The following is a 15,425-nucleotide window of genomic DNA, read 5'->3' as shown; positions in this document are numbered from 1 at the left end:
GCTGGGCTGTAGTGTGACCAGGGAGGTGCTTAAAGTGATATTTTTTTCTGTATTTTATTCTAATGGCCATGCCTCCCACTATTAGACCACTCCCCCTGAACAGTACATGGGCCCAGTCAGGCTCTCTACTTTGCTGAGAGTCAGAGCCAGACAGCTGAAAACTTGACCCCCAGGTGAGTTCAGGGAGATTCTAGGTACAGTTTATAGTCCATCATCTGCAGATTTCAGTAGTCGAGGGGGACAATAAGGAATCAAAAGCTGCTTCAAGTACCTTGGGCTGGTAGTCCTGAACGTCCTTGAAAGTCATAAAGATCTTCTGAGGGAAGTAAGTGCTTGATTCTGTCTATGTTCCTTTTTTCCTTTAATTCATATCTCTATTACACAAAATTTGCTTAAACAAATAATCCAAATTACGTATACAATTGTACAAAAATAGTTAAAAACAGAAAGAAGAAAAATCCAAATATCAGTGTGATCAATCAGGGCTGGATTAAGGGGGGACACAGGGGTTCATTACCCCTGCCCCCCCCCCCTCTATCTAGGGGCCCCCTGTGGTTGGCATGTATTTTTTTTAAAAAAAATTCTTTAGCTAAAGTTTTTGTGCATGGGAGTGGGGTAGTGCTGCAGCTTCACCTATCTGCCAGTGTGACAATGATTAATGGTGCTGAGCATTGGGAGCCAAGGCACACTGAATTCAAGGCACACTGTGCTGTGCATTACTGGGAGTTGAGTCCCATGAGACTTTGCACAAGAGGTAAGAGGCTGAGAGGCTTGTGCTGAGCTCTGCTTGGTGGAGCTCATCATATGCTTCTCTGGCCCATGAAGGATAGCAACAGCAGCAGCCTTGTCATGGGAGGGTTTTTAATCAGAGGCAGCGCTGAGCCTTTCAGGGCTCCCATGGAGTAAGGTACAGCGGGTCAAACACAGGCTTTTCAGTGTAATATTCTCCTGTGCAGTTTGCAGCCAGTAATGACCCTGGCCAACCCGAAGACTTAATGCGTCCCTTGATACAAAATGAAGCTTCATTTCTGTAATACATTTTTGGTAAATAATCCATCAAGAACACATTTTCATTAACACATTTTCATTAACACCAAATACTCCACGGAAGTCATATTATCTTAGATACTAGCAACTTAATCAACACAAATCTATCATATGTAAGGCCTTTATTAACTATTACAGGACATAGGGCCTTATTTTGGTTCATTCTTTCTGACAAAATCTTTCTTAGATGGACAAAACCATGTGCACTGCAGGTGGGGCAGGTGTAACATGTGCAGAGAGAATTAGATTTGGGTGGGGTTTTACTTCAAAGTGAGATCTATATTGCAGTGTAAAAATAAAGCAGTCAGTATTTTCCATGCACAGAAACAAAATTACTCTCCCAAATCTAATTCTCTCTGCACATGTTACATCTGCCCCCCCTGCAGTGCAAATGGTTTTGTCCATCTAAGAAGGATTTTGTCAGAAAGAATGAACCAAAATAAGGCCCATAGTGAGACCTCATTTGTGTGGTAAATACATGATCTCATTGGGTATCCCTTTTACTTGTTTGCTTCAAGGCTTAATAGGATCCCTGGACAATAATTCTCCTGTTGTAAATGCACTATCACTGCTATGGCCATTCTCAAGCCTTTGACTGAGTTGCGGCTTGTAATAAAGCACAGTTGATGGTCTGTTAGAATATCTGAGGCGACCCTCTGCAGTCTGTTTGCCTGACTTGGCCAAAAGTTTGCAATACAAATTTAATAAGGTTATTGGATGGTAGGAAGTCTCCATTTGGGGATCCTTACCAGCCTTTAAAATACGAACCATGTATGCTGCCATAGGCGTGCGCACATAGAGTGTTAGGGGTGCACAGGCACCCCTTAATGCTGTGCCCACCCTTATAAACACCTCCCTGCCGCTAGCAACCAGCAATACCTTATACCAAAGAATTTTGCTTTTTAGAACTGTAATCTATTAAAAGAAGAGCCCATCATTCAATGATGATTTGCATTGTTAACTGTACTAGACCATTGTCATATCACCACATACCTGCAACATCCATATATGTTTTTGACTTTATTCGCATGAACTGTTACAGAGAGTAATAAGAAGATTAAAAACTGACTGAAATAGGCAGGAGATTATGTTGTGGCTGAGAGACTTTTATATTGTAGTGAGTGCCAATAGATGATGGTAGACACACCTGATTGGTGGTGTTAGATGCAACCAATGGGTGTTGTTAGACATGCATAATAGGTGGTGCATCCCCTAATAAAATGTGCTGCGCACACCTATGTATGCTGCATTAAATAAAGAATAATATGGGCTCTTGCTCTGTATATGCTGATATAGTCTTGTTAATGCAGGGGTGATCTCTTTATTTAAAAGTTTATAGTATTCTGCATGTAGCCCATCTGGGCCTGGTGATTTTCTAAATTGCAAAGAGGATAATACTAGCTCAATTTCTTCCATTGCAATCTCCAAGTTAAGGTGTTCTTTATGTATTTGAGCTATTTTAGGAAGTTTGATTTATTCCAGCAGAATGTTTATTAGTGTGTATAATCTAGTTATAGAATTTATATAGAAGTTTTATAATCTCCTCTTTTGTTGTCACTCGTTGACCACTATTGATGTATTTTAAGGCTGGAATGTTGTTCCATTTTTTTTTTTTTCAGTTTTTGGTCAAGGAGGCCGACAGTCTTCCTGGGCGATTTCCCCATCTATAAAATCTTTTTAGAGTGGTCTAAAGAAAGTTTAGTCTGATTTAATAGATAGCTTTCCAGTAGTTGTGTATTCGACTTATACACCTTCCTATTATCTATAGAGGAATTTGCCACATACTCTCTAAACTCTCTGTGAGTTCTTTTTTTTTTTTTTTTTTTTTTTAAATATATTTATTGGGTTTCACAATTTCAAATAAAACATATAACATTGCATGATGCAGTGCACTTTTACAACATCTTTGTTGATTTGGACAATTTCAGCAATACAATCAAGCAGTAACTGATTTTTTACATTTCTTGGGTTGACAGCATTAATTTGGGTATTTCGGTGGTAATGGTGTTATGAGCCTTTTTTTTTTTCCAAACTCTATGGATGTCTCTCATCTTTTGATGTGAAGAGTAGAGTTTCATGAGTGTTTGGAAGTGGCTCTGGTGGTTTTCCACTTTTATCTTGCTGTCGATTGTCTATATTGCTTTCCTGTCTCACTTACATCATTTGAAACTTTGTAGTTGTATCTTTAGAAAAGAGGGGGGGTAAGGTTAGATGAGGAATCGTTATGGGCGGGTGGGGGGGGGGATCAAAACCTATTCTTGTGATAATGGAAAGAAGTGTGATAGTTGGAATGTCTATTGTACACATTGTTTATATGTATAACTTAGGATTAAGAAGACCCGAAACAGACGCTAAATGAACAGAAGACCTTCCTCTGTGAGTTCTTACTTAATGTTGTACATAAGAGATTATTTGTCCTCTTAACCCCACTTTTGAGGTTTACCATTAATTTTTAGGAACTTTCCAAAGTCTTCCAACTCAAATAAATATTCCAGAATCTCCATGGGCATTTTTCTCCCCTTAGATTTAGTATTTCTAGTGTTATAAGTATTAAGGCCTTGTCCGAGACCACAAGTTCTGCAATATCCACATTCGTGATCTCCAAATAATCGATTCTTGAAAGTGTTTTAGATGCCAATAATCCACTACAGCATGTGTGCTTTTCAAATTTTCCAGTGATTTATTAAGATGGTTAGGCTGTTTTTCTCCCAGGATTTCATTTATCTAAATTGGGGTTATCCACCCAATTAAAATCATCCCCAATTATGAAGTGAGGACATTCCCTTTCCAATGACAATAGGAATATTTTTTCAAATAATTGGTTATGTGCTGTATTAGGGGCATATATGTTTAATAAGTTCTATATCTTGGAGTTTAGTTGTATTTTAAGCAGAATATAATGCCCTTCCAGGTTGTCCACTCACTCCAGCAGTGTGTACACTCCAGCAGTGTATACATTACATGTTTCTCAAAACCAATAGCCACTCCCTTGATTTAGAGCAGGGCTGGGCAATTGCAGCCCTCCAGATGTTGATGAACTACACATCCCAGCATGCCTTGCATCAGTTTCAGCATGGCCACATAGCAAAACCATCGCAAAGCATCCTGGGATGTGTAGTTCATCAACATCTGGAGGGCCGCAATTGCCCAGCCCTGATTTAGAGTAACGATATGCAGCAAGACAGTCCTCTAGCCAGTGACTCTTTAGTTTTGAACCTTCCCCCTTCTCCCAATGGGTCTCCTGGATGAAGGCTACTCCCACTTTATTCCTTTTTAGATTTTCAACCATCTTTTTCTTCTAAATCGGCATATTTAGCCCTCCTACATTCCATGAGGTCAACTTAACCATATGTAACATTCTTCTTGTATTTAAATTTGAATCGGATAAGCAGCCTTCTCCATAATGAAAAAAGGCTTTTATTACAAACAAATCTAAAATCATAATCACCTCAAAAAAAATGGAAAAGGAAAAAATAAGAAGATAAATAGACAAAATATTGTCTCCCCTATTAGTGTAAACCATTCTTTTCCCCATAAGATCCATATCTTGTAAATCTTACCATATCCTGTGGACTTATGAATTCTACGCATCATGCAGACGTAAACATTTTAAGCGCAATTTTACCAAATACTCTGTGTTTAAATATAATTTCAAGTGTAAATCTGTTTATTTTAATCCGTTTTTTTTATGCAATACTCATTATTCAACCTGTTTTCCTTAATTAATCCATTTCTTTTTGTTCAGCACCCATTTTTCACAAGTTTACTCTTCCACCAAAAGATTAAGGGTATTGGCTCTTTGAGCCATTCCCTTTGGGTGCTCTTAATATGTACATTTGTTTTTTTTAAATTCCCTATTCATCTAAAACAATGTTACCTGCCCTAAGCTTCCCCTGTGATAAATAAACTACATCACCCCACTCTCTGTCCCATTTAATCTCTCCATACTATCACCTATTATAGCATGGAGCTGTGAGGGGAAGCAGCAGGGCCAGCCTATGCACCAACACTTCACCCATCAATCCCTTGTAAAGGTGTCAGTCCCCTGCAAATGTGTGTTTATGTCTTTTCTCCCCCCCTCCTCTCCTGCAGCACACATCTACCCCACCATGTGCTTTTCCTGTAATGTGTACCTCCGCAGATTGCACACCCTGCCAGCGCTGACCTATGCAGCGCACCAAGCTGGTTGCCTCAGACGGTTTCTCTGCGGGCAGCATGTGGGTCACGTGGATGTTTCTGTGCAGGGTTTATCATACTAATACAGAAGTATTTGCTTTCCAATATATATACATTGGGTCCTTGTATGGCTCGCCCCTTACAGTGTAACCTTCGTAGTGCGCCCACCATGGCTGCCTTATCCTCGACCACCCCTCTCTCCCATGCTCTCTCCCCCACCCCCTCTGTCACCTACTGCCTCTCCGCTTTTTCTCACCCCTCGCTTTTTCTCTCTCACCTGTCCTCTCTCACTCTCTCATGACAATGATGCCCCCCCCATCAAATTGTTGCTACGGGGCCCACAAAGTTCTAGTTCCGCTGCTGTCTGCTATACTATCAGAGCCATGCCCATTCATTTCCAGTGACCTCAGTGTTGTCTGTTGACATTTACACATTTTAAAAGACTGCTAGGACTTTAATCTTTGCTTTTAAATAATGTCTCATCTTGCTTAGACATAGTTATTATGCACTGTTTCATACATGGCTTCCCTTCCTTCATAAATAATGCATATTATGCAGTTTAAGCACCATTAATAACTTCATGGTAAAATGACATGTACATTGCTCTTATACATTGACAAATCTGCTGTAATATACTCATTGCATTCACAATTGATACAATTAATATCGATACCTACATAAATGAGTTGTTAGAACTATGTCTTAATATTTACTGTATCTTACATATTAATAGCATTGTGCACACATCCCTTTGCTACAAAACAAAATAACTTGCTTTTGATTAATAAGGCTGATCTATCCCCGTCAGATTTTGTCACCTTTCATCACCATTTGGATTTGTGTTTTGAATTTCTGAATCTTGCCCTTGTCTTTCCTTTGCATCCTGGAATGAGTTCTCATTTGTTTCTCCTATTTCTGTCCAACTCACCTCTGACAGTTGTCCCCTTTAATAGGCAGTGTGTCCCAGCTGTGGGAATTAATACTGTCACCAGTAATTGGTGTTGTCAGCACATCTGTATATATCAGAATGGCCTGTCCAGGCTTGTTGCTCTTAGTTCCTTCATGACTCCATAGGATGATACTTTCTAGATCCTTTTAGTGTCACTGGTTTTTGCTTTCCTCACCTGACCCACAGTGATCTCTTATGGTGCACAGCCTATTAATTGCATATTTTATGTTGTCACTTGTTTAGGATATTTCAGGCAGATACTATTTATATACAGGACTGTATGTTAAGCAGTTGATACTGCAGGAAAAGCTGAACAGTGGCATCAAATGATAATGCTTTTCCAGCTCTAAATGTTTAACCACACACACGAGCAGGGTAGGGGTCATTGGGTCCACCAATATTAGGTCAACATGCATTTGGTCAACCAATGAAGGCCAACGTGGCTTAGGTCAACACATGAAATAGGTCAACATGGTTGGAAGGATGACACAAGCATTAAGTTGACAATGGCTAGGTCCACAGTCAAAAGGTTGATGTGGGTGTTTCCCGTTTTTTGTCCCGAATGTCGACATAGACACCTTCAAAGTGTGCTACATCCCCTTACATGGCTTGCTGCACTCGCCATGCTGTGGGCACACTATTCTATTCTCCCTCCATGCCCTAGTGCAGTGGTTCCCAAACTGGGGTACTAGTACCCCTGGGGGTATTCTGCAGACCAGTTGGGGGTACTTGAAAATAATATTGGTAATGGCGGAAAAAGAAAAAGTCTCCCTATGGCAAAAGAAGTCTACCATTGCCATGGAGATGAACCACGTGGAAAAACATCCGGTTCTATCTGCAGCTTCATCAGCGTCTCCTCGTGCTTTGCCCAACCAGCAATCCATTAGAGCTACCTGCGCTGCCCTGAGACATCAGCGAACATCTGCCCCGTAGTGACATGGGTGGAAGAAGCATTAATCCTACAGGCGTTAGCGGGAACTCTGGAGACAATACACAGCCAGCGGCCAGACAAAGAGGGACCCGATTCCTGACCATATACTAATCCACGGCTACCGCTCACTTCCACGCATACCACTCACTTCCACTCATAAGTACTGTGGATATGTCAAATTGAGAGGAGGGGTACTTATAAATGAAAAGCCTACTCAAGGGGTATGGGAGAGAAAAAAAGTTGGGAACCACTGCCCTAGTGGATGGTAGGGGGTGATATACCGCATGTACCGCATGCCGGCACATGTCAGCTAAAAAAAAAACACATGTCAACCTTTTGACTGTCGACCTAGCCATTGTGAAGCTAATGTTTGTGTCAACTTTCCAAACATGTCGACCTTAGGCATGTCAACATATTTCATGTGTCAACCTAAGCCATGCCGATCCAATTTATATCAACCTTATGTGTGTACGGATGGTGTAATGGTTAGCATTACTGCCTCACAGCACTGAGGTCATGGGTTCGATTCCCACCATGGCTCTAACTGTGCAGAGTTTGTATATTCTCCCCGTGTTTGCATGGGTTTCCTCCAGGTACTCCGGTTTCCTCCCACAATCCAAAAATATACTGGTAGGCTAATTGGCTCCTAACAAATTAACCCTAGAATGTCTGTGTCTGCGTGTACATGTGGTAGGGAATATAGATTGTAAGCTCCACTGGGGCAGGGACTGATGTGAATGTTCAACTATACTCAGTAAAGTGCTGCAGAATATGTATGCGCTATATAAGAAGCTGATAATTAATAATTAAATAAATGTGTGTCAACTTGTATACCCATGAGCAAGGGACAGAGTTCAGCCAGCAATTAGTAATAAAACATTAAAAGAAGTTATATACAAATTAATATGCAGTTGTCTAGGCATAAACTGGTCTCACCCATGTTCTCTAAACCTAGGTGTCCAATACTAGTGACATCAATATGGTTGTATAGAAGAAGGATTTCTGAGGTGAAATATACACTATCTTATTGCTATTGTCTTGTCTAGTGGTCTATCCCCTGACAGTACATGTTTGTACAGTTCTTATCCAAACCAACCTCAGGCCAACTTCATGCTATAATGGTCATCTGGACTTGTCAAAAGATATATAAACCTGCTGAAAAATCAGATTGCCAATCACCAGAAGAATTTAAACGTGTGTATGGTCCTGAGAGTGGTGTGTCCAATTCTTCTCAAAGCTCATCCTTGTGAGTAGCAGCTGTTCTGCCAAAGATTGGAAGAATGTGTATAGTGACACAATCCGTTTAGCACATTGTTACAGCAGATGCTAACTGGAGATCGGCAGCAAAATTGGACAGGTGTGTACGCATAGATATAGAATCTGCAGTAGGATTGTATTTAAGAAAGTCTGACCTGAAAATGGATCTTCAAATGAAAATATAAGTGTTCAGTTAAAAATGCCAACACTTTTTGTTGCAATTGTCTAATCTAGAAAATAGCAACAGTAGCAGTAGCATACCCTGAGAAGAAGACAGTAGTAGTAGTAGTATGTTTATTTATAAGGCGCCACAAAGTGTCCGCAGAGCCGTACATAGCAAACAAAAAACAAATTACAAGGTAACGTACAGGGTGTGTTGATAACATACAGCATAAATAGAGGTATAGCTGGTAGAACTAAAATCAGCATCAGTTCTGAAGTAGGTGTGGAAATTGTCGAGGAGACTGAGGATGAAGTAGAGGAAGGGAAGAACCGGGCAGGAGCACAGGTGAGGTAAAGAGGTAGGGTGAGTACGTGAGGAAGGAGGGCTATTCATAAGAGTTAACAGACTAAAAGGAGGTGGGTGGACGAACGAAAAACAATAAGATAACAACAGTAAAATATGAGTATACTGCTAAATGCAATGTTATAAATGAATATATTGTTTTCCTGTTGCCATCTCGGACAGACCAGTGTAATTATGTTAAGGTGTGTACACACGGCAGATGCTGCAGTGAGATGCGAGTCCCGACGCGATCAGATCGCATCGGGACTCACATCTCACGGCATGCCAGAGGGGCACAATTTACACTATATAGTGCAGATCTGAACTATAAAGTGTTGCCTGCCCTCTCTATCTGGCTGCCGATATGCGCTCACACGGGAGCGTGCATCGGCAGCGCATCGGGCTCGGAAGCCCTAAAAAAGCATGCAATTTGGCTTCCGATGTTCCCTATATCGGGAACATCGGAAGCCAAATCTAAAGGTGCCCATACACTGCCTGCGACGTCTCGCAGCAGTGTACGGACACCCGATGGACTGCAAGCCGCCGGGACCTTCCGGCAGCAGGGACACATGCGATCCGTTGTGATGGATCGCATGCGTCCCTGCTTAGCGCCCGTCCCAGAACGGGTGGTCGGACAGCCAGTCGGTCCGACCACCTAGTCGGGTCCGATGCGCACGGGACCGCGCATCGGACCCGACTACATGTCAGGGAGAGGCGATTTGGTCCGATTTAACGGGCCGATTGGTCGCAATCGGGCGAAATCGGACCAAATCGCCTTGATGTATGCCCAGCATAACCGTGTGTACACACTATTACTCTTATGTTAAAGTCACATGTCCCCAAATGTCCCAATGAATATATCCCGCCCACATTAGTTTGGCACACATTACATGGTGGAAAGAAAAAAAAAACCGTTCAAACAACTGGCTATAAAGTAGAAACAACTGCAAATGAAGTAAATGTTTTCACATGAAAGTGAGACCTGATTGTAACGTCTTCTATCAGGTAGTAATTATTCAAGTCACATATCTATTAGAGCCTTCCCTGCTCTGATCAGTCTGGGGTATCCACTGGTACATTTGACGATCTTGCCCCATTATTATGTTTAAATAGCCGACAATGATGTCTGATTTGCTTTGATACAAATTGAAGAAGTTTGTTCTCTAAAGCTTTTTTATTATTATCCCTTGTGAAATAACATTAACAATCCCTGGGTATCTAACTTTATGTGAGCAGATAAAACTATTAACTAGCGTATGGTGTCTATTGTTTTTTAGACTGTATTTCCATTCATTTCTGAATGTGGAAATTTTAAACAACCACTTTATATAGACATTCATCAAAGAAGTGCTTAGAAATCGCCAAAGAGTAAGTATTGCAGCGTAATGTTGTTATAGTTGTGTGGGTATGGTAACTATGAATGTAACATTATACTACTGTCAGATTTCTAGTATTAGAGCATTTTAGTGAAAGTATATGCCGAGCATACCACACTCACAGCAGAAGCGAGGTGCCCATTTCACAGGCTCTGCTTCGGGGGCTAGAAGGCTCACCCGGGGCTGGGCGCCCCCACCGCTTACGGTAAATCCGGGTACAGTCAATAGGAGGTCGCACATTAGGTCCATTTAATGGGAGGGAATTGATCGCTGAATGACATTGTGCCTGCCAGGAACTTTAAAAAGTCATTATGTCCTGGACAGGGTCTTGTTAAAGGTTTGTATCGATAAAATGCCAGTATCTACGTCTGCAATATATAGGTTTACCTCACATCGCCTCCCGTCTGTAGCACCCTATGCATACTGTCTCAACATTAGAAGACCTCCACCCCCCATTCCCTCCCTTCTTCCTATGTAATCCCAGACGGACCGATTCATCATTAGGACAGGCTCTCTCTGACTATCGCCATCCCCCAGCAAACCCTGGTTAAAAAGCAGAGAACAAGAGAATTTAAAAAATGGGGGTGATGAGGGTGTACACAAATATGTAATCTTTGTACACACACATATATTATAGACGCTGTGTGGTTCAGTTGTAAGTTTTCTCTACTTTTTCCCATCCTTCCTACTAATTCAGCTACTTTTCATTCTCATATTATTTCTTCAATTGCTAATTTCCAGCCTTTTGATCTAAAATCTCCTCAGTCCCTTACCCCAACCCCACAGCCCTTTTTATAGCTGCTACTTCCAATTACTTCCCCAAGTCCTCAGGCCGGATTCTCTAAGCTTCAAAAGTGATAAAATGGAGAGTGATAAAAAGCCAGCCAATCAGCTCCTGTCTGACATTTTTCAAACACAGTCTGTGACATAGCAGGTAGGAGCTGATTGGCTGGTTGTTTATCACTCTCTATTTTATCACTTTTGAAACTTAGAGTATCTAGCTGAACCAGTTATGCCCTACCACCAGTATCGCTAAGTTCCCACGCCAGTTATCTGTTATCTCGCCTAATACACTGTAATATTTTTTCCCCTGACCACATCTCTACCCCCCTCCCCATCCTACCCCCCCCCCCCCCACACACACACACACACACACACAAATCATGACCTCTGCACACTATTAGTTTCCAGCTGCTTCACCCACCTACACTATTTTCTATCCTATCTGAGTGTCTATGTGGAACCAGTCCCTGGAAGATCTTCCTAAATACTTAGTCTTATTTGTTTGCACATCATAATTACGGCGTTAGTGAGACTAGTGTGATCAATATAATATCAGTTTACTAAGTTATTATCATAAGAATAATAGCAACATCTGTGCAGAAAATGGTAACTGTTATAATTAAAAAAATGGCAGCTACAACCAAAGTAACAATACACACACTTACATATATACTGTTATGTAAAATATTGTAGTCTTATTTCCTTCAGTCTTTACTGTATGTGGCCGCAGGAATAATACTGTACAAAGCTAATGATTAGGAGCTGGCCCAGTAACAGATGCACTGCTGTGCGCAGGCTTTACAATCCAGGCCTTGTAATATAACCAGCTGAGAGACATGATATATGTTCTGTGGAGTTAAATACATCAATACAATTTATGTGAGATCTGAATAGACCCGAAAGCCCCAATTCCTCTATAATACAAACATTTTACATGGGACTTGTGCATATCTGTGTGATACAATGTATCTCTTGGGGGCAATGTTCCCTCTAATTTTACGAAGGTTGTGTGCGGCAAAAGATTTTGGCTGTGCAACTTTGGAAGGAAATTTAAATTTTTGTGCGTCAATTATATATAACTGAAAAATGACGTTCAGCATTTGTGTTAACTTTACTTAAAAATGATATTAAACATTTAAACATTCAAAACACAGCACACAATGTAGTTATTGGGTGAAACACACATTAATTGAGTCCACAACTGTAAAAAGGGACCACTGCTGCTTTGTGCGCTCTGTTGTAATGTCTGTGCGCACGATTGTCGAGTTGTGTGCGCGCGCACGTGCGCACAGCTTAGAGGGAACATTGCTTGGGGGTTATTTGCAGGCTGTTAATATTTTATGCACAGATGTTGTGTAGATACAGCTTTACAATGCATCCCAGATTGACTGAACTGGAATCTTAAAAGAACGGTGGAGCCCCCCTCTCATGTATATGGCCCCCACAACTCACACCTCACATCTCCCTATTAGCATTGTTATATTTGGCTAGGATGTGTGTGTGTGTGTGTGTGTGTGTGTGTGTGTGTGTGTGTGTGTAAAACGAATCACCATCCCCCAGCTGGTAAATTTAGGATATGACTTATAAATCGTGTGTGTGTGTGTGTGTGTGACCCTGTGTGCATGTGTGTGAGTGTGTGCGTGGTATATCTCATTGTCTGGCCTCTTCTGGCAGCGCCATTTTGAGGGACCTCGTCTACTGGCTTCTTCCCCAGATCTGCTTCCTAGAATGCTAATAAATAATGAGTTCCCATAACACCAAACCTCTTATCCAACGCTAGCAATATGAATATGCTATGTATGAATGGCATGAGTTAGGGTTCACTTGTGCAATAAGATACATATAACATCACAGAACAGTTCTGTAGGAAACGTTTCAATTCATTCAATTGAAATTCAAAAATGTATTTATCCAACATTGTAACAATGTACAGTATATGGATATATTTAGCACATCGTCTACTTTATAGCAAACGTAATTGTAAGATCTAAACATACCTGGCATTGGAACTACAATAAAATATTATGGCGATATATGATTGTGTAGTTCATTACGTGTAATTAATTCATAGTACATATTGATAGCCCGTCTCTGAGATTAATCTTTTATTATAGGAAACCACGAAAATGTTTTGGTTAGAGTTTTGGCAGTTTTGAATTAAAAAAAAAAAAGTAAAAAATTCAGAATCATCGTATTTTTTTATTAACATGATAAACTTTGCACACATGATATTATAAAGACAGTCTATGAAAATAAAGTCCGATAAATAATTATCAAATTGCTAATAAATTTTAAATAAATACTCTAAACCGTAAAATGTCTGCCTAAATAATCAAAACCAACATTTTAATTCCTGAGACGTCACTAAAGTAATTAACAAATCCATCTGTTATTTTCTTCTGCTTTTTTTGTAATCCATGTATATATTTTTTTCTAATCATCAGTAAGAAAAGAATAAAAAATAAAAAATAATGCGATGGCCTTTTTTGACTTATGTTAAATAAATAAATACAACACATAAATAAATATAGATGATACTGTAGCAGATCTGTTGGCGATAATAATAATAATAATAATAATAATAATAATAATTTCACATTTTAAAAATCTAAATTGTGGAGATCTTTACTGCAAAGTGTGCTAGTGAGAAAGTCGATATCTTCCTGGGAGAAGTGGACAGGGCTATGGAGGGATCCGTCTGAAATGTGTAGGCAGGAGTCTGGCGAGAATAAAGTCAGCTCTGACAATAAGGAGTTGTCCTGGCTTTCTGAGAGGACATTGTCCATGCTACCCACCTCCATTCTGGGGTCAGTCTCACTGGTGGGCGTCGGGTAGAGGGGGCTCCTGGAACTGGATTCCTTGCCTGAAGGAAGCTGCTGGCTGGTGGGCAGTTTGGGGGTATCGGGCGTGTATGGATCTGTCTCCCTTATGGAGTCATTGCTGTCTAATCCTTGGTGGTATGGTGGGCTCTCGTCTCCGTCGTCGGTGGGGTCGCAGTCTTCTAAGTTAGAGAAAGTCAGATCTCCCTCCTGCTGGTCCTTGTGCTGGGTCTGTCTCTTGTGCTTCATCCGCCGGTTCTGGAACCAGACCTTGACCTGCCTCTCGGTGAGGTCCAGCAGAGCCGCGATCTCCACCCGCCGAGGCCGGCACAGATACTTATTGAAGTGGAACTCCTTCTCCAGCTCCAGCAGCTGGGTGTTGGTGTAGGCTGTCCTCAGCCTCCGGGAGCCGCTGTTGGAGTCCTGGATCACGGGCGGTTCTGGTGGAATAATCACTTTGGTTATAACCCCATATAGTCACAGCACAATTTCTAGCTATAACCAATTAACCATTGTGTCTCTGGAGAAGAGCAGAGCACTGGCTTTACAGTAGTATGTTGATCTCACTGGCAGCTGCAGGGTTAAGTGTCGTCAGCTAGTAAAATTACAAATTATATTTCGACATTTACTACAGCGGCCAGCCATAAATATTTACAGATGTAGGTGTTACGCTGTTATATCCGGGGAACTCGCTCCAGGAAATATTCCTATATTCCTTCCTACATATTTGCACAAAATAAAAGCACAAAGCCGAGGTCTCACCCCAGGCGCAGCACACTACATAGGCAACAATAAAGTAAGCTCCTAGGCAAAATGAAACCCTAATACAATACTATTACATATTACTTGAAACAATAATAAATACCCCATTCCTCCAAAGACAGACCTGCTGGAGGTTCTCCTACAGACTCTGGTACTGACAAGGGGGCTGCAGGAGATCCCTGGTTGCTCTTCTTGCCGGATTTCTTTTCTTTCATCCAGGGAAATTCGGTAGCCAAGTGGCCAGGCTGCAGCATAGGCTTTTGGACAAGGCCATTATCTGTTCGTTTTTGGCTCCTGGACCTCGCCTGGCTGCCGGAGCCCGGATTCAGGCTGGGGATGGTTTGCTCAAAAGGAGGAGGAATTAATGTCGAGTCCTTGATTGATGAAGTTTGAAATGTCTCCAGGACAGCAGGGAAGGACGTCAGGCACTCTGCTAGCGAAGGCTGGCTGTTTATGAATCCGATCTCCCTCTCAAATTCAAAATTCATGGCTACCCCGGGCCAGCCTAGGGGTAGGAGAGGAAATATTAGGGTCCCAATAATCCCGAGGCCCTATTATTGTATATTGCGCATAAATCAGGAGTATGGGGACCCTGCTGTATTAATCTGGAGACTGGGCGACATACAGCCAATTCCTGGTCACATGACTCTATCTGGCCAATAAAATGGAAGGCCTGCTCAAAAGAGAGTGCATTATCACTGTGAATTAAATCCTATAAATGTGTGGGGGTTCCCAATACTGTGGTGGTGTACTTTATTATTGGCAATGTGCATCTCATGAGAGGCGAGTATGGAGAAATATATATATATATATATATATA

The 15,425-nt window shown here is 41.3% G+C and overlaps 1 protein-coding gene and 1 long non-coding RNA gene across 2 annotated transcripts in view; one reads left to right on the top strand and one right to left on the bottom strand.

Moving 5' to 3' along the window:
- Window positions 1–15,425, top strand: part of LOC146008124 (uncharacterized) — a 204,980-nt gene that overhangs the window by 148,031 nt on the left and 41,524 nt on the right. The window lies entirely within an intron of this gene.
- HOXB2 (homeobox B2) lies at window positions 13,251–15,361 on the bottom strand. Its single transcript, XM_083145448.1, has 2 exons — window positions 14,730–15,361; window positions 13,251–14,283 (listed from the first exon to the last, which is right to left on the bottom strand). The coding sequence occupies exons 1-2, from the start codon at window positions 15,091–15,093 to the stop codon at window positions 13,625–13,627; spliced, it is 1,023 nt and encodes a 340-aa protein (XP_083001574.1). The 5' UTR covers window positions 15,094–15,361; the 3' UTR covers window positions 13,251–13,624.

The sequence above is a fragment of the Crinia signifera genome, chromosome 6 (genome assembly GCF_055691185.1).
Source record: "Crinia signifera chromosome 6, ASM5569118v1, whole genome shotgun sequence".
Classification (NCBI taxonomy): Eukaryota; Metazoa; Chordata; class Amphibia; order Anura; family Myobatrachidae; genus Crinia; species Crinia signifera.
This window is presented reverse-complemented; position numbering and strand designations above follow the sequence as displayed.